This window comes from Protomyctophum bolini, assembly GCF_963924005.1.
Source record: "Protomyctophum bolini genome assembly, chromosome: 14".
Lineage (NCBI taxonomy): Eukaryota > Metazoa > Chordata > Actinopteri > Myctophiformes > Myctophidae > Protomyctophum > Protomyctophum bolini.
The window spans coordinates 10,758,423-10,784,477 of record NC_137875.1 but is presented as its reverse complement, the minus strand read 5'-3'; the positions used below and the strand labels follow the sequence as shown (position 1 = coordinate 10,784,477).

Below are 26,055 nucleotides of genomic sequence, written 5' to 3'. Positions count from 1 at the left end.
GTGTGGTGCTTTCTGGTTGGCTCTGATCTCAGTGTCTATGGTTTAATTGTTTGACTGTAGTCGTAACCATTCAGGAGACAAACATTTAGCAGCCAATGAGGCTAAATAGATTCAATGATATTAGATTAGTTTATTTGATTAGAATAGACCGGATGAGCGGTGAATAGAGAAAAGAGGAAGTGCTGCGTGCCTCCATAGTTATCAGAACCTGAACGCAGGTGCTCAGTGGAGAAGGTTGAATAGTAGGTAACTATGTTTAAGTTCCTTCCCTTGTAGTAGTAGGCTGACCTCCGAGTGTGAGTAAACGGGTGAACTTAAGACAAATTCCAAGACACTCCACTCAGTTGAGTTTTAAAAAGCCTTTATTGTAGTCATTGGCTTAGCTATAGGCAATGTTAAAGAGCCTTCATCAGGGTCCAATAGTTATGACATGCCCACACTCGTCATTTTATAGCGACAATTACAAAACAATCAATGTCACAATCCAAATGTATACAAAACATTATGTCCACACTATACTTAGCCCACAATCACGTCAGATGGCAAAGAATACATATAGAGGAAAACTTGACCGAACACGACTCGCTCACTGTATAACAAAAAATGAAGTAAAAACTTCTATAGACTGAGACTTAGGGAAATATTTTTCTCATAAAGTGCTGAAATAACGTGGAGCGGTGGTGAGTAAAAACAGAAAGAAGGGCCGGGCGGTGGCGGTGGTTTGCTCTTCACCGCGGCTCGTGACGTCATGTTGTAGTTCGGTGGTCACCTCACCACCGAAACAGAGAATCAGACCCCACTAACACAGAGAATCAGACCCCACTAACACAGAGAATCAGACCCCACTAACACAGAGAATCAGACCCCACTAACACAGAGAATCAGACCCCACTGTTACTGCAGCCATGTCAAGGTTTTCATGTTTCTGTATCTGTATGTGTCCTTTTGGGGGCGCTCTAAGTGTGTTCTATGTGTTGAGGGTTCTCAATTATGTGTCTTGGTTGCATCTGTGTTCTGATAATTAAGCTTGTTGGTTACACCTGTTTGTGAGTGAGAGAGGGCAGAAGTCTCATTACACTGAATGAGAGTGCACTGTGCAGATCACTGAGAGAGAGAGCTCTGCAGAAGGAAGAAAGAAAAGTAGACCAGAAGAAGTAAAGTAAACTAACCAAGTTATATATTGTAAATCCGATATGTAGCTCAGATTAATCAACACGTGGCAAAGAACCAGATGTACATATATTATGTCAATAACGCATGGCTACCTGGGGCTGGAACTGTTGACTATACTGAGGGCTGTGTAGTATGAGGGTTGGTGTGCATGAGCACATGTGGATGTGAGGGTGCCTGCACTAACAATGATGGCCAGATGATCGTATTTGAATAACCTAGTTGTGAGGTAGTGGCCTACTGTATATGGGGAGATGCGTCATAAGCCAAGGAATCCAGGGAAAAAGATTGTTATTTTACGACCTACGGTTCAAGAGTTAAGGGCGGAACGTAATGTGGGCTGTTATTGCGCCACCATGGCTGATGGAAAGGAAGGTGTGAGACGTAAGACTGAACAATACAAATTATTTTACGGCTGTTATCAAAGCACAGTGCCACAAAGTGCCACAGGCTGATCACCTCCATGCCACGCTCCATTGATGAAATAATTTGTTCAAAAGCAGCCCAGACCAAGTAGTAACTGCATATATTAATATACTTTTCAGTCTAACTCATGTTGATATGATGATGTAATGGTGATTTAAAACAAACGGTGCAAACACAAACATTAAACGGCATTAACAATAAAGAGACAATATGACGTAAATTACACATTATGACGTACATTTTCCCTTCATTGTCAATGCGTTTACAAAACAAACATTAAAAGTATAGGAGGGCCTTCAAAAACTATCCAGTTCCTTGTTGGGGAACAACCAACTAAAAAACTAAAGCCTTCTGTATCTATCTACTATGTAGAACCTCGACCAATAGCCTACTGAGCATTCTCCACTTATTCCCATCAACAACAATACCTGTCTAAATGCCTTTGCAAAGAAGGTAATGATGTTGAAAATGTGTTTCAGGATGGCACCAGACGATCACGGAAACTCCATCTCACAAAGGAGGAGAACCAGGCTATTCAGTACTGGCTCCAAAACAGCAACCACTTGGTGGTGAAAGATGGCTGATAAGGGAGACGCCACCGTTATTTGGGGTAAGGGCCAATATAACGCCAACTCGGTAATCTCATATATTACAGGCCTGTGATGTCAAATGCATTGGAAAAAAATGTGAATTCTGAACTCATTATAATATGCTACTCAAAATTCACACAAACACCCAGTTAAATCCTCCTGGTAGATACATCATTACTGACCGTTATATCGTGTTTAAGTCATGGATTTGAGCATCATAACAAGACCAAATGTGACCAAATTTGACTGAGGGACTGCCATTGGATTCTTTTGAATTTTAGTTTTTTCATGTCCCATGAAAGCAGGGAATCAAAGCTTCAAATTGACACATTGGTTTGACCCACCAGTTTTGGAGAAATGGCTTATAGAGTAATGTCTTGCAGAAAACAGCGAGTTGAGAAAACAGGCTATTCCTAAACCTCTTGTCGGTCAAAAGTATGGGAGAGTAGTGGGGGAGTTCAGCCAACATGTTATAGCTGCTTTTGTCCTTTTGACCCCGTTAGCCTACATTCATGCATGCATACTATAATAAAGTAAATGTCTATCTATCTATTTATCTATATCTACAGCACTGAGTACAGTAGGTCAGCTGTAGCAGTTGTGTAGGAATAATGTCACCTTGCCCGTGTGCCAGTGCTAGAAATAACGTCCTTGTTGCTTCACCACTTTGGGGTCATTTGGAACACCACACATGCGATGCGGGGTGATGTCAGTCTTAGATTGGCACTCTCGGCAGTCGTATAGGGGCAAAAGCACATGTAGTGCAGTGGAGTGCCGGGGAGCACATTTCTTACTGAAGTCAAATAGTTGTAAAAGCTTACTGGTTCAAATATGTTGTTGAATTGTGTCAGTCCGCCGTTCCTTCTGTACTCTAAAGGAGAATAACATCCCCCTCACCGTTCGTGCTCTTGAGCTTCAATTGCCATGTGTTTCCTTTTGCTTTCCACTGCCTAAGCCTGGCTTTGTGCTTTTGGCTAATATATATATATATAGCGTATATATGTGCATGCGTTCATGCGTTGTTGTGTCTGCGTGTGACCGTGTGTTAGTGGTGGTGTGTGTGGGCCGGTTAAAGTATGCCAAATATTAACTTATAGTAATCCTGGTCACTAAACTGCCTCCCCCTGGCCAGCCGGGGCGCCTGATGGAGGGGAAAGGAACTGGTTGGAATAACGTGTTCCTTCCACGCGCTACGTCCAACCAGAGAAACTCCCCCCTGTCAGGTGTAAAGGAGCAACTTGGACACTAAGGCATGAGGAAGCATGAGTTCAAGTCCGTTGCTCTCCCCATGTCCCCCATATATGGGGACTAGGTTGGTGGAGGGTGTGTAGAGCCCAGGATCACATTAGATGATTGACACGGGTGAAAAATGGGTTACAAAATCGTGGGATTAAAAAAAAAAAGTATGCCAAATATTGAACTGACAAAAATCATTAACTACTCTCCATCTTACCCTGCTTACATCCAGTCCCTCCCCATTATTCCAGAACAGTGGTTCCCAAACCTTTTTATGTCAAGGACCCCCAAATCGACACTAATTAGCCCGCGGACCCCCATGTGAAAAGCTATGCCAGGGAACCCCATAATAGAAGAATCTTACGGCTCTACCTGTGATTCTCAATCCGTTTAATTTAAAGGACTCCCAGTTTGACATGCATTCGTCTACGGACCCCCATTTAATTACATTTCTATCTCTGGGACCCCCAATTTATATTGTCAAATCAATGTTAATTTAACTTTGAGAGTGTACAAATGGAACCAAATGTCCTTTTGTACACTCTCAGAGCTACAGACCCATTAGATCTGGTCCATAGCTCTAATGCGTTGCATTTAGAGCTACCGGTATATATGTTACTCTCGACTTTCGCCGCTCGCATGAATGCAGACCAGCGTAAATAAAAATAAAGTTTTTGCTACTCACCAAAACAAAGGCGGGTTGTGTCATTAGAAAGCTTACTTTCCTTAGTGGAAGCACTCTGAGCCCCCCACCACACGTATAAATGGTACTTTTTGGCCAAAAGTGGATTTTGTTTCCACCGGTTTCCACTGCGCCTTCTACCGATATTGCCCAGAGAATTGCCTCATAGAGAATATTTTTCCTCTGGTGAAAAAAAAATCCCTTTCTGGCCAAAAAGTACCGTTTATACGTGTGGTGGGGGCTCAGAGTGTGTCCACTAAGGAAAGTAGACTTTCTAATGTCACAACCCGCCTTTGTTTTGGTGAGTAGCAAAAACGTTATTTTTATTTACGCTAAAGACGAGAGGCTGGTCTGCATTCATGCGAGCGGCGGAAGTTGAGAGTAACATACTGTAGCTCTAAATGCAACGCATTAGAGCTATGGACCAGAGCTACAGACCCATAAGGGTCCATTTGGTTCCTAATCATCATTTAGCTGGGTACCCCCTGGAACTCCCTCAAGGACCCCTGGGGGTCCCCGGACCCCACTTTGGGAACCATTATTCCAGAAGACATTACATTTTAATTATTCTGTGGAGATTTCAAGGTTCAAGGTTCAAGGTCTTTATTAATGTCCCAGAAGGGCAATTAGGTTTACAGCAAGAGTAGTGGTTTAAAATAATTATGCAAACAATACAAACAATACAGGACAACAACAGACATCAGACACCATAGCATAAACAGAGGTCTGGGCGCATCTAGTGCAGGTATAGAATCAAAGATAAAAAAATAAGAAAGGCTACATGCAGAAAAAGTGCTAGGATATAAAGTGCTTGTTTCAACATATCATCACCACATTACATGTTACTGGCAGCGTTGACTGCACAAATCGAGGCAGGGAGGGACAAATGAGTGCTTATATTTGTTGTTTTTGACAACGGGGGCAACAGCCTGTACTCTGACTAGAGTGGGTGGGCATTATCCTGCCGAATGGCCCTGGCCTTCATGAGCAGCTGTCTATTATAGAAAGGATTGAGGCTCTCCAACTGGATGCCAGTAATTTTGGATGCAGTTTTCACAATACTTCTTAGATCATTTTAATGGTGAGGTTACCATACCAACAGATGATAGAGAAGGAGATAACAGAGTGTACATAGGCACTGTAAAACAGTTTCATCAGGTCTCTGTCGACATTAAATCTGGCAAATTTCTTTAGGCAGAAAAGGCGTTGCTGGCCCTTCTTACACAGCATGTCAGTGTTTACATCAAATTTCAATTTGCTGTCAATAATCGTGCCCAGGTATTTATAACTGGGTACGATTTCCACTGGCTGGCCACAGATCAGTGTTCTGGGTGGGATGGGGACCACGTCTGAAGTCAATACAGAGCTCTTTTGTTTTTGAGATGTTTAATTCAAGGAACGCATTATTATTGTGCTGTATTCATTTGTATTTTATTGATGCACTGACTGAATCCAATCCAAAGTCCCTATATAGCTTGTCTCACTAGAAGAGTAAAGACACCACATTGTGTGTGAGTAGACTATAGTGTATGATATGACATGCATGTGAATGGGTGCAGTGTACAGTATATATGCCTGCATTTGTGCGTGTGTTTTTGTGTGTTTTGTTAGAACCTGGTGAATAGTTATCGCCCCTCAATACCAACAGACTCATGAATAGTCATCGCCCCTCAATACCAACAGAGGCAGTGAATAGTTACCGCCCCTCAATACCAACAAAGGCAGCAGGAGACAAGGACCTTCAAGTCCCAACGGTCGTCTTTGCTAAAGATGAAAGCCTTGAACCGTTCGAGTCTGCTCACCATGAACAGCAGAAAACTTCAGAAAGCTGCCCCCTGAAGCCATTCTTGCTCCATTGCACGCATGGTGTCGCATGGTGAGAATTGCAGACCTACGGGTACACGGTGGCACAGTTGGTAGTGCCGTCGCCTCACAGCTAGAAGGTCCTGGGTTCGATTCCCGCTCGGGAAGCTGTGGGCGCTGCCGGCGTGTCCTCTCCTCCGCGTCATCAGTGCCCATACCCGAGGCGGGGTTGGCGAAAGGGCCTTTCTGTGTGGAGTTTGCATGTTCTCCCCGTGTCCCCTAGGGTAGGTACCCTCACAAAAACATGCAGTAATCCTGGTCTCTAAACCGCCTCCCCCTGGCCAGCCAGGGCGCCTGATGGAGGGGAAAGGAACTGGTTGGAATAACATGTTCCATCCACACGCTACGTCCAACCAGGGAAACTCCCCCCTGTCAAGTGTAAAGGAGCGACTTGGACACTCATGCATGAAGGAAGCAGTTCAAGTTCAAGTCCGTTGCTCTCCCCAGGTTGGCGGAGGGTGTGTAGAGCCCAGGATCACATTAGATAAATGACACAGGGGTGAAAAATGGGTTACAAAATCGTGGGATAAAAATTAGGAAAAGAAAAAAAAATCAGACCTACAAGCTCACAACACTATAGTTCCGTGACTTTTTTCGTCTTTTCCCGCTTGTACGTCGGCTTCTTTTCAACGCACGACACTGTCATGCTGCGAACTATGAACTGGGCTTTACTCTCTTCAGCAGTGGAAATGATTCAATGGCATCCGCTGCCAAAGCAAGCTACTGAAACAAACAAATCAAATAAAACGAACAAAAAAAAACGAGCATCTACCATTGCAGGGGGCTTCAAAGGCAGATGAAAGGCTAACTATTATTATGATGTTTGGAAAATGCTGGCTATACTCCAACTCCCGCATTTGAGCTTTTTATTTTAAACAGAACTATATGCCGTTGCTCTCGCTCGGGCAGAAACCTTGTATGTTTTTTTAGGGGTGCTAGCCCCTCCTATATTCAGCTAGTAGTGTAGATTTTCGTCTTACACAAACATGTAGAAATGTAGAATGTACGTCATATGTGGACATCTAGACGAGCAAAACGACATATGTTACGTCATGATGATGTACGATGATAAGAGCGCCCCTCACTTTACACGGGTGTAAATAAATAAATGCCCTATTTTATACGTTGTCGTTGTATGATACAATTGTGCAAAAGTAGACACAACAGTGTATATTATGAGCTCATAAGGTTGTGAGCTGCTACAGTATGAAATTCTTTCACCTACAGTATAATGACATGAAAAGTATTTAGAGCTTGTGGCTAAATATTTCTTATGTCGGGAGGACACCTCATAACTCCAAAATGTTCATTTTTCAAGAAAGTTGTAACTTTATTTATTGTCAATTACTTCCATGAGAGGGGAACGCCTGCATGCATTAATGATGTTAAACCACCCCCTCTCGTGTAATATTGCTTAATTATTAGATGGTCCTGTGGACAGGTCAGAAACCTTACTCTGTGGACATCATCGGCGGTCATATCAAACAGGGTTCGTTGATGCTGTACAATGACGTCTATTTCAGTGTGCTATACCTTTCCAGGAAGAGAAAGGCTGTAGCTAAGTTTCCAATAGCTTGGAATCCCCATTGATGATGTCATTGGAGTACGTTTTGTGAACAGCTCATAGCCCACCAAATAAGTTGGTGGGCTGTTGATTCTGTGCAGACCTGCCTTCTGCACAGAAGGCAAGCTTTTCTCCTTGTGAGATGAGAAAAGCTTGGAAATGAGTGATGACCAATTACCGGTATATGCAGATATGGTTGGAAATAGTTGAAGTGCTACTTTAACAATGCTCCAGAAAGCTAATTATAACACATATTTTTCTCCTAAGAGATCAGCCATCTTTTATGGATAGGCATATAGGCTATAATTTTTTTTATATATTTTTTTATTGTACATAAACCTTTGTTGAGGTGAGCATGTCATTTTACTGTCATATTACCACATTGGAATGAGAGACAAAGGGACCTTTTTAGACAATATGCGGCGCAAGGGACTTTGTCGGAGTAAGTTGAGTGTCCACAACTCCACATCAAGTTAGACAACGGAAATCTGAGCCGTGCACAGTTCTACTGGGTGGTATTAAGCCTCTAAATTAGTTATGGGTGCGTTTTTGGGTGTTCATTTAATTAATCCAATCAGAGTGTCAATTACCATTCCCTTTTAACCCATTCAGGATGGGAATCGATTTTGGTGTTTTAAGACGTGTTATTGAAAATTAGCAGAGTGCCACTCTATGAGCTTGTAGATTTTTTTATCTTGAAAATGTGGCATAAATCTTTGAATATGTATTCTTTCAGGGCAAATTACTCAAATCGTTGCTTCTGGGGGGGGGGTCCCTGACTCCCTGGAGCAACATATTTTCAGATGGGAGCCGGCAGCCAAATTCATAATATATTCGGTGTCCTTGACATGAAATAGTTTGAGAATGAGAACCACTGACATAGAAACATAGGATTTTCAGAAAACTGTCATGATTTAGAAGTCATTTTGTAGAATCTGGTCTCAGTCCTAAATGGGTTAAGGGAAGCTGTGCTTCAGCTATTAGGCAATTGTCGGAGAAGCAGACACATTTCTTTAGTGGAAAAGTTAAAATGTGGCCTGGACCATCTAGCAGTAAACACATCCTTGTTATCTTGACACATTAACTTAATAATCACTCGCTCGTTCTCAGTTATGTTCTTTATTTAAACCACCAATTAAAGCATGACAAAGACATGCGTCATCACGTGAGTCCTTGAGTCTGAGTTTTCTATATATATATACGACTGTTTACTTAAGGATCTTCAAGTCCCAACGGTCGTCTTTGCTAAACATGAAAGCCTTGAACCATCCAAGTCTGCTCACCATGAACAGCAGAAAACTTCAGAAAGCCGTTCATGCTCCATTGCACGCATAGTGTCGCATGGTGAGAATTGCAGACCTACGGGTACACGGTGGCACAGTTGGTAGTGCCGTCGCCTCACAGCTAGAAGGTCCTGTGTTCGATTCCCGCTCGGGACGCTGTGGGCGCTGGCGGCGTGTCCTCTCCTCCGCGTCATCAGTGCCCATACCCGAGGTGGGGTTGGCGAAAGGGCCTTTCTGTGTGGAGTTTGCATGTTCTCCCCGTGTCCCCTAGGGTAGGTACCCTCACAAAAACATGCAGTAATCCTGGTCTCTAAACCGCCTCACCCTGGCCAGCCAGGGCGCCTGATGGAGGGGAAATGAACTGGTTGGAATAACGTGTTCCTTCCACATCCAACCAGGGAAAATCCCCCCTGTCAGGTGTAAAGGAGCGACTTGGACACTCATGCATGAAGGAAGCATGAGTTCAAGTCCGTTGCTCTCCCCATGTTGGCGGAGGGTGTGTAGAGCCCCAGGATCACATTAGATAAATGACACAGGGGTGAAAAATGGGTTACACAATCGTGGGATAAAAATGATATTAAAAAAAAAGAATTTCAGACCTACAAGCTCACAACACTATACTGTAGTTCCACGACTCGTTGTGAGCTTGTACGTCGGCTTCTTTTCGACACTATGAACTGGGCTTTACTCTCTTCAGCAGTGGAAATGATTCAATGGACATGCGGGCATCCGCTGCCAAAGCAAGCTACTGAAACAAACATAAAATAAAACGACAAAAAAACTGCATTTCCCATTGCAGGGGGCTTCAAAGGCAGAGGGGGGCAGATGAAAGGCTAACTATTATTGTGATGTTTGGAAATGCTGGCTATACTCCAACTCCCCGCATTTGAGGGTTTGAGCTTTTTATTTTAAACAGAACTACATGCCGTTGCTCTCGGGCAGAAACCTTGTATGTTTTTTTAGGGGTGCTAGCCCCTCCTATATTCAGCTATTAGTGTAGTTTTTTGTCTTACACAAACATCACATTCCCATTGACAATGAATGGAGAATGTATGTCATATGTGGACGTCTAGACGAGCAAATCGACATATGTTACGTCATGATGATGTACGATGATAAGAGCGCCCCTCACTTTACACAGGTGTAAATAAATAATATATAATAATAAAGAAAACCTTATATATTTTTTTAAACAAATCAATCCAGCCTCATCAAAGTTCCTGTTGTAACTTTATTTATTGTCAATTACTTCCATGAGAGGAGAACGCCTGTGTTGCTTTCGGAACTCGCACTGTGGGCTCGTTCCTGCAGCATCGCAGGCGTGCATTCATGACGTTAAACCACCCCTATCGTGTAATATTGCTTAATTATTAGATGGTCCTGTGGACAGGTCCTTATTCAGTGCTTTCCTCCAACGACATCATCGGTGGTAATTTCAAACGGGGTTCGTTGATGCTGTACATGGACGTCTATTTCAGTGTACTATACTGTAAATTCCAGGAAGAGAAAAGCTTCCAATAGCTTCCAATAGCTTGGAATCCCCATTGATGATGTCATTGGAGTAAGTTTTGTGAACAGTAGCCCACCAAATAAGATCCAAAAGGTGCCGCTGACACTGGCCGAGACCTGACGTTTACAGAGAGTGCCTAACTGGAAGTACCTCACATTGTCGTTCTGTTGATTCTGTGCAGACTTACCTTCTACACATTGGAATGAGAGACAAAGGGCCCTTTTTATACAATATGCGCCGCAAGGGACTTGTGTCGGAGTGTGTCGAGTGTTCACAACTCCACATCAAGTTTGACAACGAAAATCTGAGCCGTGCACAGTTCTACTGGGTGGTATTAAGCCTCTAAATTAGTTATGGGTGCGTTTTTGGGTGTTTTTAATTAATACAATCGGTGTCAATTCCCATTCCCTTTTAACCCATTCAGGATGGGAATCGATTTTGGTGTTTTAAGACATCATGTTATACTTTAGCTATTGAAAAATAACAAGCTTGTAGATCTGCTATTTTTCTCTTTTTTTTTATCTTGAAAATGTGGCATAAATCTTTGAATATATATTCTTTCAGAGCGAATAACAAAAATCTTTGCTTCTGGGGCGGGTCCCTGACTCCCTGGAGCAACATATTTTCAGATGGGAGCCGGCAGCCAAATTCATAATATTCGGGGTCCTTGACATTTGAGAACCACTGACATAGAAACATAGGATTTTCAGAAAACTGTCATGATTTAGAAGTCATTTTGTAGAATCTGGTCTCAGTCCTAAATGGGTTAAGGGAAGCTGCGCTTCAGCGTAAACTGCTTTCTGGCCTTGACAGCCCATACATCCACACAGAAAAGTCATATCTGATTGCATTAAACAATGTTAAACTCCCTTTGCATGGTGCTTAATTTGCCACTCGATGTGCCATTCACTTTAAGCATGCGCATACCCTCTATAGTCGGAGAAGCAGACACATTTCTTTAGTGGAAAAGTTAAAATGTGGCCTGGACCATCTAGCAGTAAACACATCCTTGTTATCTTGACACATTAACTTAATAATCACTCGCTCGTTCTCAGTCATGTTGTTCTTTATTTAAACCACCAATTAAAGCATGACAAAGACATGCGTCATCACGTGAGTCCTTGAGTCTGAGTTTTCTATATATATACGACTGTTTACTGCTGTTCAGTGAGGAGACAGATAAGGATAACCAGGACGCAATATGTTTCACCACATTCTTACAGGATGAGAGGAATTATGAAGAGATATTGTCTCAGCAATAAGTGTATAGAATAAATAGATTAATTCTCTCCCTCCCCCTCTCCTCGCAGCTTCTCTCTGTGCAAAGAAATACCTTATACCCAATGCAATATGATAATCTGGGCCAGACCATTCATTTTTGTTTGTTTTACCTTAATGCGGAGTCCCGCAGACATCTATAATCGACCATGTTGAACATTAGTTGTATTGTGTTTAAAAGTGAGCCCGCTCCCCAGGCGGGCTCAGCTATGGCCACCCAACCCCAGTCGAACCCCATGCAGTCTCTTCACTCGGCAAACAGACGCACAATCTACAGTATACCGTACTGTACCGTGCCTTTGGCAGTCAGAGCTGTTGTCTTGTCTGGGGCGTTACATTATACCCCTTCAGTCTTTGCAAGCACATCCTCGCACTCCACACTCGCTCACAATGCACATTCTTCGTGTCCCCCTCGCGAGAGCCTCCTCCATTGCCAGATGTAGTGATAGATTTGAAAACCGAGCTGGGATCAAACCCCAGTCTCCCACACGGCAAAGGGCACTACACTTACACTTGCTTATTCACTCTGGATGAGAGCGTCTGCTAAATGCCTAAAATTGTAAAAATCTTAATAATCGCAATGCTTTCACCTTATTCTTGGCCCCTTCTCCAGGGCGAGTCCATTGCCCTTTTTTCTGCTGCTTCATTCAATACCTGCTCACCTATTTGAAAATAGCAGATCTACAAGCTCAACAACACATCGCACACGACACGTTGTGAGAGGATGTAGTCGTGCTATTTTCTAAAACAAAAAAGAAAATTGGAGCTCCCTCCCTCCCTGGCATAAAATATTTTCAGATGGGGTCCACGGACAAAAAACATATTAATCTGGGTGTCCTTGACAGGAAAAAAATAAATGTGGGACCATTGGTTTTAAAAAACATTAGGAAGCAAGCCCAAATAAGTAACTATACACTTTAAAAACAAGTCTCTTATAAGCAGACATGGGCAACACTGGTAAACAGGAAACACCTTGATATGATATGGGGCTCCGCACCATAGAGTTTTATATAATAGAGATGTTGTTTTTGGCCGATTTTTGTTTTAGTCATAGTCTCTTGAATAGTTTATTTAGTTTTAGTCACATTTTTTGTCACCTGGAATGTTTTAGTGTTTAGTCTAGTTTTAGTCGACTAAATATAAGATTTTAGTCGACTGAATCTACAGGTGGTGGGCCTTGATGCCGTCGTAACGCTGTGATGTGTTGTGAGCTTGTAGATCGGCTATTTTCAGCATGCAACCATTAGTGTAAAACGACTTATACTGGATCTCTTGTCCACACCTAACAGTCTAGTTTTTATTTGTCAACGAAATTGTCAATACATTTAGCTTAGTTTTAGTCACCATAGCTTAGTTTTAATTTAGTTTCCATTTAGTTTTCATCAGTGAAAAAAGTTAGTCGACAAACATTTTTCGTCTTAGTTTTAGTCAACGAAATCAACACCGGATTTCTCCTCTCATCCACTTGCATTGAGTAGCTCAACCAGCGTATTCGAGGCAACTTCACCCCTTCTTCCGGGAATGGAACAGAGTGCATTCTGGGATGCATTTGGGCCACAAACACATGAACGAGTACCGTGTGCACGCGTGCACTGCGAGCGAGGCATGAGCGAGTGCCGCTGTTGTTGTTGTGCATTGGCTCAGCCGCCTCGGTGCGTTCATGTGATTGGCCCAAATGCCTCGGCACGTTCATGCGATTGGCCCAAATGCCGCTCGAGCTGCAGTACCTATATTTTTGGCCGGGCCAACATATATTTTTTGCTTCAGTGTTTCCTCTCTGTGACGTCTCTAATAATATATACTCTGGTCAGGGAGGTGAATAGGGTGAATAGCGAGGAAATGTTTGCGCTGTGCGTTTGTTTAGAGTAGCTAATGTGGAGTGCAAACTCCCAGGCATGAGATGACCACGCCAGATCACACCTTATTTTTCAACCCACATAACCATGAGTGCTAAATAGGCATAAGTTAGATATAATTTTATTTAGACCAGTGGTTTTCAACCAGTGGTCCAGGGCTGCCCCTGTGGTCCTTGAGGGGGTTCCACAGCTAAATTATGCATAGTGGGTAACCAAATGGACCCTTATAGATCTTTAACTCTTGAGATCAAAAAAACTAATGTTGGGCCCGAGAGGCTAAATCTCATCAGATGGTGGTCCGTGGCTCAAATGCAGATTAAATGGGCCTTGATATGAAAAGGGGTTGAAAACCACTGATTTAGCACAAGTCATCATAACACCTGTGTCGGTCGGGTGATGGCAGTCATGTGCGCTCCCGTTAGTGCCCATTGCGCCGGGCGGAAGATGTCGTTTTGATTAGTCTTCTTTTGGAAGTGGGCTACTCTATATACATAATTTCGTGTTCTGTGCCTAAGTTTTGGAAGAGAAAATGTTTTACACATTTATTTTAGGGATAAGGGGTTTAGCATGGACGGAAATAGAGCCCCTATACATAGGCTACAGCACTGCTTGGCACCCTGAAATGGCTCCACAAACACATACACAAAGAAAGTGCTTAATATTTTTCAACTCCTCAATATACACGTGGATGGGGGAAAAAAAGCACTCGGATGAAACCAGCCACTCTTAACCTTTAAAACTCCAGTGGCACTCGTCATCCATAGATCTGCGTGTCCAAAAACACTCTTGAGCTATACATGAAGCAGGATAGAAAAAATAAAATAAAAACGTGGAGAGTGTGATCGACATTATATAGGGTATTAGAAGCACTGCAGTGACAGAATGGTTACTGTACACACTTTGTTACATGGGACACACTTTGTTCTCTGGGATAGGGAGCTGGGCGAAGGTGCTGCAGTCGCTGGGCGGATCCTCGGACTTGGGCGAAGTGTTGTGGGCGGCCGCCGGGACGCGCGCGGCGATGGCTGACATCTCGCCGCCCGTCTGGCTCTCGGCCGTCATCCCGGGGCGGTCCGAGGTTGGGTTCATGTTGCTCTCCGGTATGACCCCCATGCCGGTGAAGTGCTGGATCAGGCACTTCCTGAACTATATATAGTGGAAATATAGATCAAAGACAGGAGATATATCAGGGGCACGTATACAGTAAAGTGCTTAACCCGTTTAGACTTGAGGACGATTCTACAAAATGTCTTCTAAATCCTGACAGTTTTCTGAAAAAACCTCATGTTTCTGTCAGTCGTTCTCAAACATTTTCATGTCAAGGACCCGCAAAAATATATGAAATTGGCCGCTGACCCCCATCTGAAAATATGTTGTTCAGGGGACCTCCCAGAAGCAAAGATTTGAGTTAAAAACGTTCACTCTGAAAGAATATGTTTGCACTACATTTTCACGAATTTTCAAAAATAGCAGACCTACAAGCTCATAGCGCGGCACTCTGTGACGTGCTATGAGCTTGTAAATCTGTTATTTTTCAATAGCTAAAGTATAAGATAATGCTTAAAACACCAAAAGGGGTTCCCGCCCAAAATGGGTTAACCCATTTAGACTTGAGGACGATTCTACAAATGCCTTCTAAATCCTGACCGTTTTCTGGTAATAAGTGTTCTCAAACATTTTCATGTCAAGGACCCCCAAAAATATATGTAGGCCTATTTCTCAAAACATGTTGTCGAATGGCGCACACGCCATTTTGGATCGAACTTGGGCCCCTTCCCTACTTCCTTTACAGGTGCAGTTACCATTGATACTAATGAAGGCTCTGTTCCATTCTGGTCAAACAGAGTCAGGGTGCTGCTATGTGCATGTTGGCTCACTGGAAACACTATGCTACACCTTCAGTGTGTTTGAGTGGGTTCCAAATCTGGTGGTAGTTTTGACACGGTTACACATGTTTGCCCGCTAAGATGAGCAGTGTAAAGGTAAAAACAAACAACGACACACCAGAAGGAGGTGGATGTATTCGTTGTATTGTCTTAACCTGGACAGTGGTATGGATTTCAATTCATATTACATTTATTCATACACCATGCATTATTCAGAGACAGGCTAAAACCCAACAACAAAGGGAGGTTGGGGGGGGGGGGGGGGGGGTGTTATTGTTTATATGTAAATCATCAGATGGGGTGGCTGGCTGTTATGTTTTAATCATTAATCATGCACTGTTATTACATGTATAATTTATCTACGCTTAAACTTAAATCCTGCCAAAAGTTACAATTTGTCTTACAATACAAATATTGATACATTTTATCTAGGCTACAGTATGTCCAGAGAGGACTGTATGTGAGCATATGTGACCTCGAGTAGTCTATTAATACCATTGCTTGATTTGCCATAGTTGAGCTACAAAGTGATGGTGGATCTATTGCAAAGAGGCCGTTTGTGGTGTATATACTGTGCTGTATGACACTCCTGCATACACGTTTTCATAATCGAATCGCAACACAAGGTCACAAAACGTCACTGTGTTAGATCCATAACTGACATAACGGTACAATGCGTGTCATTGTTGTCAATGTCATTGACATTTTTGAACGCAGTGACATTACAACTTGCTTTGTTCACCATGGAAGGATGCATTTTGTTTGTGTTCATACAGTATGTATGTAAAGCACATGTATTAAAGCGAGACCTGATTTGATCTGATCTGAATCTTCCAGCTGTTGAACAGAAACAGCCATAGCTGTCGCGTGTGTAACTAACGTGCTGGAGTAGTTCTGTAGGGTACTGCGCGTTAGTCCCACATCCTGTCGGACTATATATGTGGCCGGTTAAAGTGCCACGGTGCAGCAGTGCAAGAGAAATGTTTGTCAGTATCGGCGTACTCACCTGCTCCGCTGTGCTGTGGAACCTCAGGTACACATGTATGTGTGTAGGCTGTCTGATTCTATAGAACCTCTACATGTATGTGTGTAGGCTGTCTGATTCTATAGAACCTCTACATGTATGTGTGTAGGCTGTCTGATTCTATAGAACCTCTACATGTATGTGTGTAGGCTGTCTGATTCTATAGAACCTCTACATGTATGTGTGTAGGCTGTCTGATTCTATAGAACCTCTACATGTATGTGTGTAGGCTGTCTGATTCTATAGAACCTCTACATGTATGTGTGTAGGCTGTCTGATTCTATAGAACCTCTACATGTATGTGTGTAGGCTGTCTGATTCTATAGAACCTCTACATGTATGTGTGTAGGCTGTCTGATTCTATAGAACCTCTACATGTATGTGTGTAGGCTGTCTGATTCTATAGAACCTCTACATGTATGTGTGTAGGCTGTCTGATTCTATAGAACCTCTACTTGTATGTGTGTAGGCTGTCTGATTCTATAGAACCTCTACATGTAAGTGTGTAGGCTGTCTGATTCTATAGAACCTCTACATGTATGTGTGTAGGCTGTCTGATTCTATAGAACCTCTACATGTATGTGTGTAGGCTGTCTGATTCTATAGAACCTCTACTTGTATGTGTGTAGGCTGTCTGATTCTATAGAACCTCTACATGTATGTGTGTAGGCTGTCTGATTCTATAGAACCTCTACTTGTATGTGTGTAGGCTGTCTGATTCTATAGAACCTCTACATGTATGTGTGTAGGCTGTCTGATTCTATAGAACCTCTACATGTATGTGTGTAGGCTGTCTGATTCTATAGAACCTCTACTTGTACTGTATGTGTGTAGGCTGTCTGATTATATAGAACCTCTACTTGTATGTGTGTAGGCTGTCTGATTATATAGAACCTCTACTTGTATGTGTGTAGGCTGTCTGATTCTATAGAACCTCATGTAAACATGTGTGTGTAGGCTGTCTGATTCTATAGAACCTCATGTAAACATGTATGTGTGTAGGCTGTCTGATTCTGCAAACAGCATTATTGTAATTCTGCAAACCCTCTATTGAGTTCAGTCAGGTTTGTTTCTAAACTGTGGAACCACTGGCGTGTAAGCCTGCATATTAATTTATGATTTTATGTGGACAATGTCCGCCTTTGTTTGTCTTTGCATTTGTATGTTTTTTTATGTCACTATGGACCATGTGTCTTTAATCATGTTTGATTGATTGACTGATTGTAAGCATTAAAAAGTGAGCTATGCTGCTACAGCAGTAGATTTCCAAAAAAAGTAAATCAAATCTAGTTTAGCAGTTGTGGCACCTCTAATACTGTAAGTCTAAACAACGCAGATGCAAAAGCAATTTCACGTGCGGTATATTAATAAGGTCTACCTGTTTGTTCATGAAGACGTAGATGATGGGGTTGTACACGGCTGCCGTCTTGGAGAAGAAGGCAGGGATGGCGGCCAGCCGGGGGTCCAGGTAGATGGTGGGACAGGCCGTGACCAGGATGGAGAAGGCAGCGTACGGCGTCCAGCCCACCATGAACGCTACGATCATCACCACCACCATGCGGGTCACCTGGCGCTCGGGCTTCCTGGCGGTGGCCAGGCGGCCGTGAGACACCTGTAAAGGTAGGCAACGGTTACCCCATTCTGGACGGGAACCCCTTTTGGTGTTTATAGCATTACCGGTATGTTATACTTTAGCTATTGAAGATTAGCAGATCTAACAAGCTCGTAGCGCGGCACCGAGCTTCAGATGCGGGTCGGTGATTTGGATTGGATGAGTGGCGGCCGTGAGACACCTGTAAAGGTGCAGGGGTGTCAAATGGGTATGGCAGCTACCATATACCTTTGGCTCCAAGGGGAAACGAATAAATACAATAAAATATAGGCAAATAATGATATAAAACCGGATGGCTAAAATCTTTTTTTTTTCTTTTAACAATTGTTTTCACCCAGTGTCTATTACCTAATGTAATATAATATACTATAACAATATAGAATAGAACTTATAATATAGAACTTTTTAGCACTTATTTTAACCAATCCACCTTTAAGCTGCCATTACCTTTCTGAGCTTCCGTAGCAGCTTTCCATAGCAGAAAATGATCACTCCCAGAGGAAGAATGAAACACGTGGCAAAGAATGTGAGGATGTAGCTGTGGTCTGTAGCGTTGGTCGAGTACCTGGTGGACGGAAAGAAGGTTTACAGTACTGTGAACTTTAACCCTAGACTGTAAACATTACAAGCAACCAGTGGGTATTCAACCCATGCAGTACTTCCAGTCCAAGTATAGATACTCCTGGTCTCATTTGAGTGACATTTGATTGTGCTTTTTAAAATACTTTGTGTTCAAAAGTAGCCTACTCAGTCTATGTCTCATAGGAGGCCTATGGACACTTCAGTAACCCAATTCAATGACCATTGTTTGATAGATTATTTTCTTCAAAAGTTGTATTTGTATTAGCCTGGAACTCACCTATGCTTTCTATGGCATAGGCAGCTCCCGGCGGGAGAAACTGTGTGTCATTTATTTCGGTGAACAACTCCTTTAACAACTTCCATTGCTGGTTTGATGTGAAATGTCAGATCACATTTCAATAGCAAGAAAGAAGCCCAATTTGAGCCCAATTTATTGCCAAAAAGGATAATTCCACACATGTGTGTAATTCTCATGAGGATGTAATCGTCTGCATGTCTAGCACCTGCTGCTTTCAAATTAATTATGGATCCTGGATTATGCAGAGCAGCCTATAACTACCATGTACAATGCAGCACTGATATACAGTATAGCCTACATGTTTGTCTGTGTATAAATAGCTGGCTTCGAGTGTTTATTACAGTCTATGGCTTGCCCTTTATTTATCCAGAGCGTGTATGCTCTCTTTCAGCCACACTCTGCTTGACTTTTCTTGCAGTCACACACTTCTCACACCTGGGAGCCTCTTTTATCCGCTGCACTCCGTTGAGTTGAGGAATGTTACATCCTTTATTTTCCCTACCCCAACGTTTTTCTTCCACCCAGTCTGTGGAATATACTTCATCCAGCACGCTTGGCCTTCAACCAACTCAAATTCTCACATGTCCCGTCCCCCCCTTCTCCACTCCCTCCATTGGTTCCCTGTTACTGCAAGCACATAACACTGATCTCGGCTTACAAAGCAACCAAAGGTATAGTATATGGCACCCCATATCTTCAAAGTCTGATCCCAATCCTACAATAAGTTGTAAGTGTTAAAGCATATAGCCATAGGCCCAAGCCCTCTGCCTGGCGCAGCCACCTGTGTGAAACCTTCTCCTTTTATTAATCACAATATCACATTACCTTATACCTACTATACTTTAAAATTCAGATCTCTAGTTTGATGACGAGTCACGACAAATGTTACGGTAAATGTTGATCATCAGCAGCTGGCGCTAATGTACTAAAAACGTCGGCCTAATGACAAGGGACAAACCACCACAAGAACCAGATTTTATGTTGTGGTCTGCTCTGCATGCGTTATTTGGGAATCGGCATTGATGGGATATTTTAGCACCTGAGTGGAACTCTGAGAACACACTGCTTCTGCATAGTTGTTATTGTGTTATTGTGCATTCCTAACCACATGTCAAGCATCTGTGTCACACCACACTTGTGTCGTCTGTGGTGCCCGCTGAGAAGGCAGACATGACCAAATGCTTTCTGACAGAACACAAGCTGTGAGCAGAGTAGACAGAGGTGGAACGGGACGTGTATCTCCTTGAATATGGTTTCATAATTGCATTGTCTGACCCATTCGCTCACCTTTGCTTCATCGGAGCAACGTGTTCCTTATGGGGGGGTAGGCAACGGCTCTGCCCCTTGTCTGCATGGCTTCGATTATGGTTGTTAAATAGCATTATCTAGAAGGCACCTCATAAGGACTGAGGACAAAGCCTACTTCTTTCTTGACTTCTGCACACACGCACAAACGCACGCACGCAGAAAGTGTCACTATATTGCTCAAATGTAGTGGTAGTAGATGTGTATCACTTTAGAATCGAATATCAGATATTTGGGATACATTGTAATACAGGTTTAAGCAGTCTGTTTACCAAATTGTGGAGCAGTGTTTACTTTTAGTTCACTGCATGGGAGAATTTTCCTCACACTCTAGCTGGAGTATTAGATTACTTTGTCTTAATAAGGACTAAGGAATAATTGCGTATTCTATCCTAAATTAGCTGGTTGTTCAGATTCGTGATCTGAAGGCAAATCTGACGGAAAACAAGCCATACCAACTAAGTACTGTGTACAAGTACTCTGGCAGTAGAGTTGAGGTGGGCAGATATACAGTACTGTGGAGCAGCGACTGTGTGGTCTTTGTGACCTGCAGGTAGTTGTAGAGGATCAGTTTCATTTTGTTTTCCACTGTGACATGATTTTTTATTTGAAAAACATCCAGGATAGGAACCATGCAGTTTGTTTTGGATGTCTGAATGTTGTATGTTAAGTTGGTTGTTCACCAAGGATTTTTTTGTTTTAGGAAAGTTAATAGAGAAGGCATGGCAGTTACGTTGGAGAACGACGTAGCCATAAGTAACTACCTCAATTTCTGTGTTCCGATACCGCATACCGATACCAGTGTCGTGATCTCATCTTGTGTTTATAGCTATATCTGGTGTTGTGACTCCTCACTCAAATGTGCACTTGCAGTTTGGGCAACTCCAAAGCAAACTCCACATGTTTCAACATTTTATTTGCCTGCCATAGTTACCCCTGTGTCGGATCTGTGGTTAGACTGGCATATTCACCGATACCGATATGACCCGATATGACAAATAAGGGCCGATCCGATACTTTTCCCGATACCGATACAGTATCGGGACATCTCTAGTAACTGCCATTTTGTTTATGGTGTATCATTAAGGTGTCTCTTAAGCCTGTGTGGGCTGGGAATCTTTTGATGTAGGTCATTTGAATAAGAAACTATCTATCTAGTACTTTTTTACCATTTAAAGACGTGAAAACAGAGAAACGTGGTCTCACCAGTTAGGTTCACAGGTGGTGCCGATCTTGCTGACAGTGTAGCTGTTCCAGCCCAATACGGGAGGGAACGTCCAGATGAAGGAGAAGGACCAGACGAACAGCAGGCCCAGCGTGGCGTGCTTCCCCCGCAGGCGGATATTCCCAAGCGGCCGGCAGATCACAAAGAAGCGCTCAAAGGACAAGACGGTCAGGGACCACAGGGCCACGATTCCTAAGAGACACAGGACGAGCTGCATGGCATTCAACAATGTGGCAGGGTGGGATTGGGTTTATAGGGTTAGTCACTCAAAAAACCATAACAACTCTGAGCAAAAGAGTGTTTACGGCTGTACAAATGGACCTTATATGGTTTTATACCTCAGCCAAATAGAACTATTTTCCTGTTATCAGAGATGGTGGTGCTAAAAAGTATAATATCGATGCTTTCGGGAGGAAACCTCATATCTCAATTTGTGAGGTTTTTGATTTACATAAATCAGCGCAATTGAACACCCTTTACGTCTGTGTGTTGTTTCGAAAATATTGAACCAATGGGAAGTAGTAAAAAGTGCTTTGGATAAAACCTCTTAACTCCATTGGACCATCAAAATGTCTGCTAAAGCAACTAACTCCACCACCTCTCCCCCTCTCATGGAAGTAATTGACAATATATAAAGTTACAACACCAACTTTGATGCGGGTGTATTGCTTTGTTTTAAAAATATATGGTTTTCTTTCCTGAAAAATGGACATTTTGGAGTTATGAGGTTTCCTCCCGACAGCAGAGATATACTAGTTCTCACCAGAGTATACGAAACTATACCCAGTACAAATGATTCCCAATGGGTATGTCTTATTGGTTGGTGTTGCACAATATTATCAATGGTGATATGGGAGGTGCCATGTCTAAAATAGTTTAATGATGCAGGAGAGTTGCATTTGGCTGCTTCCGAATGGACTAAAAAGATTCTAATTACGATAATAACTCACCCTCAGCCCCGGTTAATTACTTGTCTGCAGACCTTTCCTTTGAGGCTCTCAGGAGAGAGGACAAAATAGCGGGGCGGAGACTATAGGATGTTCAATTCAGTTAGACCCATTAAAACCTTTTCAAAGTCACAATATCAGAGAGAGACAGGGTGAAAGTAAATGGAGATGGCTTTGAGCTTGGCTTTGAACTGAGCCTTGAACACTATAGAGTCTGTTTTTCAGTGAAAAGAGACAAGGAAGCCAAATAGATTAATTGTTTTATGATCCCCCCTAATTAATGCCTTGAGTCTTTCCTTTAGTCATTTATTTGTTCTAAATTAACATTTTTTGTCTCCGACAGGCCGACGGCATGCATGGCCGTCGGTCCACGTATGTCCGTCTGTCTGTGAGCAGCTAATCTCTGACCGCCACTGTTGGCCCACAGGCAGAGTATAACTGTGCACACACACACACACACACACACACACACACACACACACACACACACACACACAGACACACAGTCCTGTTATATGCGCCACCAGGAGGAAGATTCTTGCAAAACACATTTTTTGAGGGGTGCTATAGCTGCTTTTATATCCAGCTTTTAGTGTCCGTCTTACACAAACATTAAATTCCCATTGACAATGAATGGATAATTTTACATCAGTGTCTGAGCAAATAGACATAGGGCTCCATCTTGCGGCAGGGGCCCTTTTTCCTTTATTTGGGGATTTAGTATTGTCTGAGAGGTGTGGCCCCGTAAAATGTGTTATCTTGTGCCACAGCCTATAAGTCCCTAAAACACCTCCATTATACCCCTTATATTATGCATAATGTGGTTTGGGCGTTACAATGATTAAACCAATCACCATGCCTCCTGCCATTGCCTTTAAGAGATCTATTATCCATTTAACATTATGCCCAGTGATTTACACTATGGCCCATGGCCATGGAAGAGCGACACACGTTGCTGCCTTGAAATATATAGCCTATTTATATTTGATACAGAGGCCCGGTTGTTTTGTGTCCAGTAGCTCCAACACAGCTTCACTCGTGCAAATCTAATAACTTCTTTGACTAGACAATTTAACACAATAAGCACAAGGAATTGACACTGCTGATTATAGTAAAATTCCAATCACAGAGATCTGAGCTGCATGTGAATGTTGTGCAACATGACTCAAGCCGAGGCAGCTCCAACTCAGGTCTCACCGTCTCAGAGTCAGGAGCACATTCTTTTATCGAACAGAATTCACATTATGGGTGGTTTGAAGAGGGCACTTTCCATTGTTCTAAACCTGTGTGCATATAGCAAATAGTGAAAGCACATCAACACGCCTACAGACACACCTCCACCCACAAAGTCCCAAATTGTGAATGATTGGCCGGAATGAGATGATGTATGATGATGTGTGATAAGAGCGCCCTTCACTTCACACGGGTGTGATTTTCATTATATTACGGCACACTGCGTCTCTATAGTCATGTGATCAAGACAGATCTGTCCAATTTGTCATATTCTTTCCTGATTGGCTAACATTGGCTTCCAAAGTTTGAAGGATTGGTTCATTTTGAACAAAATGCCTCAAATCATAAACCACAGCATGCGATTTCCTTCCACTATAGGCAGAGGATGGAATTCCACCCTTTTATGTCCTGTTGGCCGATTTTGGCACAACATTTGATATTAATCCTACATTTCGTGATGTCAGTCCAAACATCACGAAAAACCTGGTGCATGGAGCCCTGCTCAGAGCAGCGCTTTTTCGAGTTTGTTCTAAATTGACGAAGTGAGAGTTTTTAAAATTAAAATAAATATATAAAAAGGTTTGTAAGTTAAATTAAGTCTCCTCACATAATATACAATTTACATCCTGCACATAATTATATTCATTCAATCTCCTATAACTGCATGGGGAGGGTAGCCTGTTGCTCTGTCTAAGGACCCCCAAATTGACACATTAGCCCGCGGACCCCCATTAGATAATATACGGCGGCATAAGACAAGACTTTTACGTCTCTAGCAGTGACTCTCAACCATTTTATTAGTTTGACATGCATATTAGTCTACAGACCCCCATTTAATGGCATTTCTAACTCTGGGACCCCAATTTATATTGTAAAATGTTAATTTAACTCTGAGAGTGTACAAATGGAACCAAATGGACCCGTTTACAGACCCATAAGTGTCCATTTGGTTTCAAACTATATCATTTAGTTGGGGTCCCCCCTGGAACTCCTTCAGGGACCCCTGGGGGTCCCCGGACCCCACTTTGGGAACCACCGGTCTAATGAACATACATCCTGATGTGAAAGAAAACGTTTCTAGTGAAGAAGGAAAAACAATAAGGTTGTTTATATGTAATCAATCAAAATCAGTTGGATATATTTAATTTTGATAAGGGGGCATGTCTGGTCTGTCTATATATATATAACCACTGTTGATCAATTAAGAAACATGGTTAAATTATCTCGTAAGCCTATTGGTAGGCTATAGGCCTATTTGTTTATTGGCCTATTTCTTTTTTTATCAATAAACGTCCTGTAAAAAAAAATATTATTTTGTATTCAGATAAGATGGGAGACTGCATTATGTATATAATTTATAATATTTGCAATTAAAAAAGCTCCAACACTGACATCTGCAGTTGTGGAAGTGAACGTGCAGAACATCTCTATACCTATATGCACTTTAGACTTACCGAAATAAGTAACGGCAAAGCCCTCCATCACGCACGCCCATTTCCCGAGAAAGAAATAACCCCTGGTGTTTGTTAAGAAACTTATAACTCCTCCGGTGAGAGAGACCAGAAAGTCGGCGATGGCCAAATTGACTATGATGTAATTGAGGGGCTGTCGGAGCTGCTTGAACTTGAAAGTGACAAACATCACTATGAAATTCTCGCCCAGGGACAGTGTCGTCACCACGAACATCAGCACGGCCAGCACCGTGAAATTCCACGGCGCGATGTCCCGAATGGGTCCGGTGAACGGGTCGTCTGCAGGCTCGGAGAGCTCCGCCGGTGCCTCGGTGTACGACACGCCGTTGACTGAAACGAGTCTTGAATCATCCATTGTCCATGTCCATGCTCTAGTTCTCATAATTCAACAACTTTTTGAGAGTCCTTGACACCGACGATCGCGAACAGGCAGGCAGAAGTCTATAATCTCGCCAGTGGCTACTTTATTGGGTATTCCTTGAGGTTGTTGTGACTCTCTGAATAGCTTCATACTAGTAGTAATTAATTAGTTGTGCCTATTGTCAGCCGAGCGCACGCTGCGCCCGAGCGCTCATAAGTTCATCGGGTGCGCGGGCGAGTCTCCTGCATTCTGGGCTACTGATAAAATAGTGGCACACAACAAGTGATCTGATGTCTTGAAAAGCGCCAGCAACGGGGTGGGGGGGAAATGACCGCAGTAGCATCTTGTAAGCTCTTATATAGACCACCGATGACTCTCTATATACAACTCGAGCATCGCATCACTCCTGCCCTGGAGGAAACGCAAACCGCGCGCATCCTCCCCGTTCTCGGCTTGCTGCGCGCAACAAGGACAGCGATGGTTTCATCCGCGCTGCGCGCTCCAGGACCAATTAGGACTGCCAGGCATTTTCTCTCTCCCCAATAGTGATAGATAAATTAAAGTTAAACTGCTAAAGCCTAAATAGTAGGCTACAGTTTATATATTGAAACAACGAAATTAGTATAGGCTATATTGTGTTAATTAAATTTCA

At 42.8% G+C, this 26,055-nt stretch overlaps 1 protein-coding gene across 1 annotated transcript; it reads right to left on the bottom strand.

Annotated features, from left to right (window-relative positions):
* Positions 1–14,361: 14,361 nt before the first annotated feature.
* Positions 14,362–25,397, bottom strand: valopa (vertebrate ancient long opsin a; the record flags this gene model as incomplete). The annotated part of the gene is made up of 5 exons (XM_080782155.1): positions 14,362–14,604; positions 17,747–17,980; positions 18,428–18,545; positions 21,372–21,582; positions 25,025–25,397. 5 exons carry the CDS (start codon positions 25,395–25,397, stop codon positions 14,362–14,364), a joined length of 1,179 nt encoding a protein of 392 aa, XP_080638281.1.
* Positions 25,398–26,055: the final 658 nt, after the last annotated feature.